Raw genomic sequence first — 1,451 nt, forward strand, 5'->3', positions numbered from 1 at the left:
AAAAAAATAAATTTTAATTGTTGTTGTATTTGTTACCAATTTTTTTCAAAACCGATTTATCTCGCAAACCGTTCATTTTTTCGAAATAAATAAAGAGTACCATTTTTAAAGAAAAACCTTCAGAGTATCTAATAATAATATTTTCAGTTTGATAAAATTACTTCTGTCAAAATTTTGAGAAAAATTGTGATAGGGCCAGTCCGTTTCTGGACACCTGATAATAGCAAAAAGTTGATTTTAGCATCAAATCGTAGAGCTCCATGTGTAATACAACGTACGAAAATTTTATTAAAATATACAGGGTGGTTTCAAAGTTATAACCCTAAACGTTAATTTCTAGGTACCCCTTTGACCCCCCATAACTCCGTTAGGGGGCACATTAGGAAAAAAATTATAGGAAGGACTAGTTTTATTTTGACCTCCCCTATACACTCCCGAGAGATTAGGAGGTACTTACCGGACACCCTGTATAGTTAATTTTCCAGTGAGTGTCGATTATGGTTGTGTACATGTCGATGGGGTGGATATAACACAACTTTAGCTTGACAGGTTGTCCACTAAACGCATTTTGTAATAACCAACTGTTTATAAGTACTTTATTTTTCAATGATTAGATGAAAGTTTGCTTGTTGAGTTTATTTTTGAGGTAATTTGCTTTTTAAATAGTACGATTTTAAATTTTATGATTGTATTTGTTATTGAATTTTTTGTATTACGAAATTAATATTTGGTTAATTCTTATTCTATTATAATTCCCTTGACGCAGGACTTGGCAAACGTGTAATTGTTGATGCGCATGCATAAACGATTACGGTCCATATAGGCCAGTCAAATTATCCAAAAAATACCTCGTTTTTTGCCGAAATTTAGTTCAGTAAATACGAAAAAGCCCGATGTCAATTAATAAACAAATGTATTAGTTATTGCAAAAAAAGGCTAAAAAGCGCACTTTCTTTAAACTTCTATATATTTAAAACGAAAAAAGACTTTTTTACGAAAATTTCGGAATATGTAATCTTTGGCAAGTAGAATGAGTGCATTTTTGTAAAATTGCAAAATAGTTGATAGTTTTTGCAAAAATTTTGTTTTTCTAAAAAAAAATACATTTTTTTCAAGTTTCAGTAAATCATACAGTATTACACTTACGTGACCCATCTTGGGCTTAAAATTTTCTCTAAGAGGTGTACTTTCCTGTGCAAATTGTGCGCGTTTAACAAAATAATTGGGAATATGCGAAAAACCTACCGAATCTTGACTTCTTTTTTCGGGTCGAAAAATGCAGATCTGTTTCTTATCGTTGAAATTTAATCGGAATGGCATTATTGCCATTTGAAAGCAGACATTTTTTCACGAATTTGAAAAAAAATGTCCTACAACCAACAGGAATATTTAAAATTCACTCTCTATATCCTAGGCTCAACTGTCTCTCTGTATTTATTGAAATTTTATGG

General features: G+C 31.0%; 1 protein-coding gene across 1 annotated transcript in view; it reads right to left on the reverse strand.

Annotated features, from left to right (window-relative positions):
• The window catches only part of LOC111692832 (cytosolic 10-formyltetrahydrofolate dehydrogenase-like), a gene marked incomplete at its 3' end in the record, with an annotated part of 6,923 nt that extends 5,768 nt beyond the window's left edge, over positions 1–1,155 (reverse strand). The window contains exon 1 of the mRNA XM_023456958.1: positions 1,147–1,155. Coding sequence (XP_023312726.1) covers positions 1,147–1,155 — 9 coding nt within the window. The remainder of the gene's footprint in view (positions 1–1,146) is intronic.
• Positions 1,156–1,451: the final 296 nt, after the last annotated feature.

Source organism: Anoplophora glabripennis, unplaced genomic scaffold, assembly GCF_000390285.2.
Source record: "Anoplophora glabripennis isolate ALB-LARVAE unplaced genomic scaffold, Agla_2.0 scaffold3930, whole genome shotgun sequence".
NCBI lineage: Eukaryota > Metazoa > Arthropoda > Insecta > Coleoptera > Cerambycidae > Anoplophora > Anoplophora glabripennis.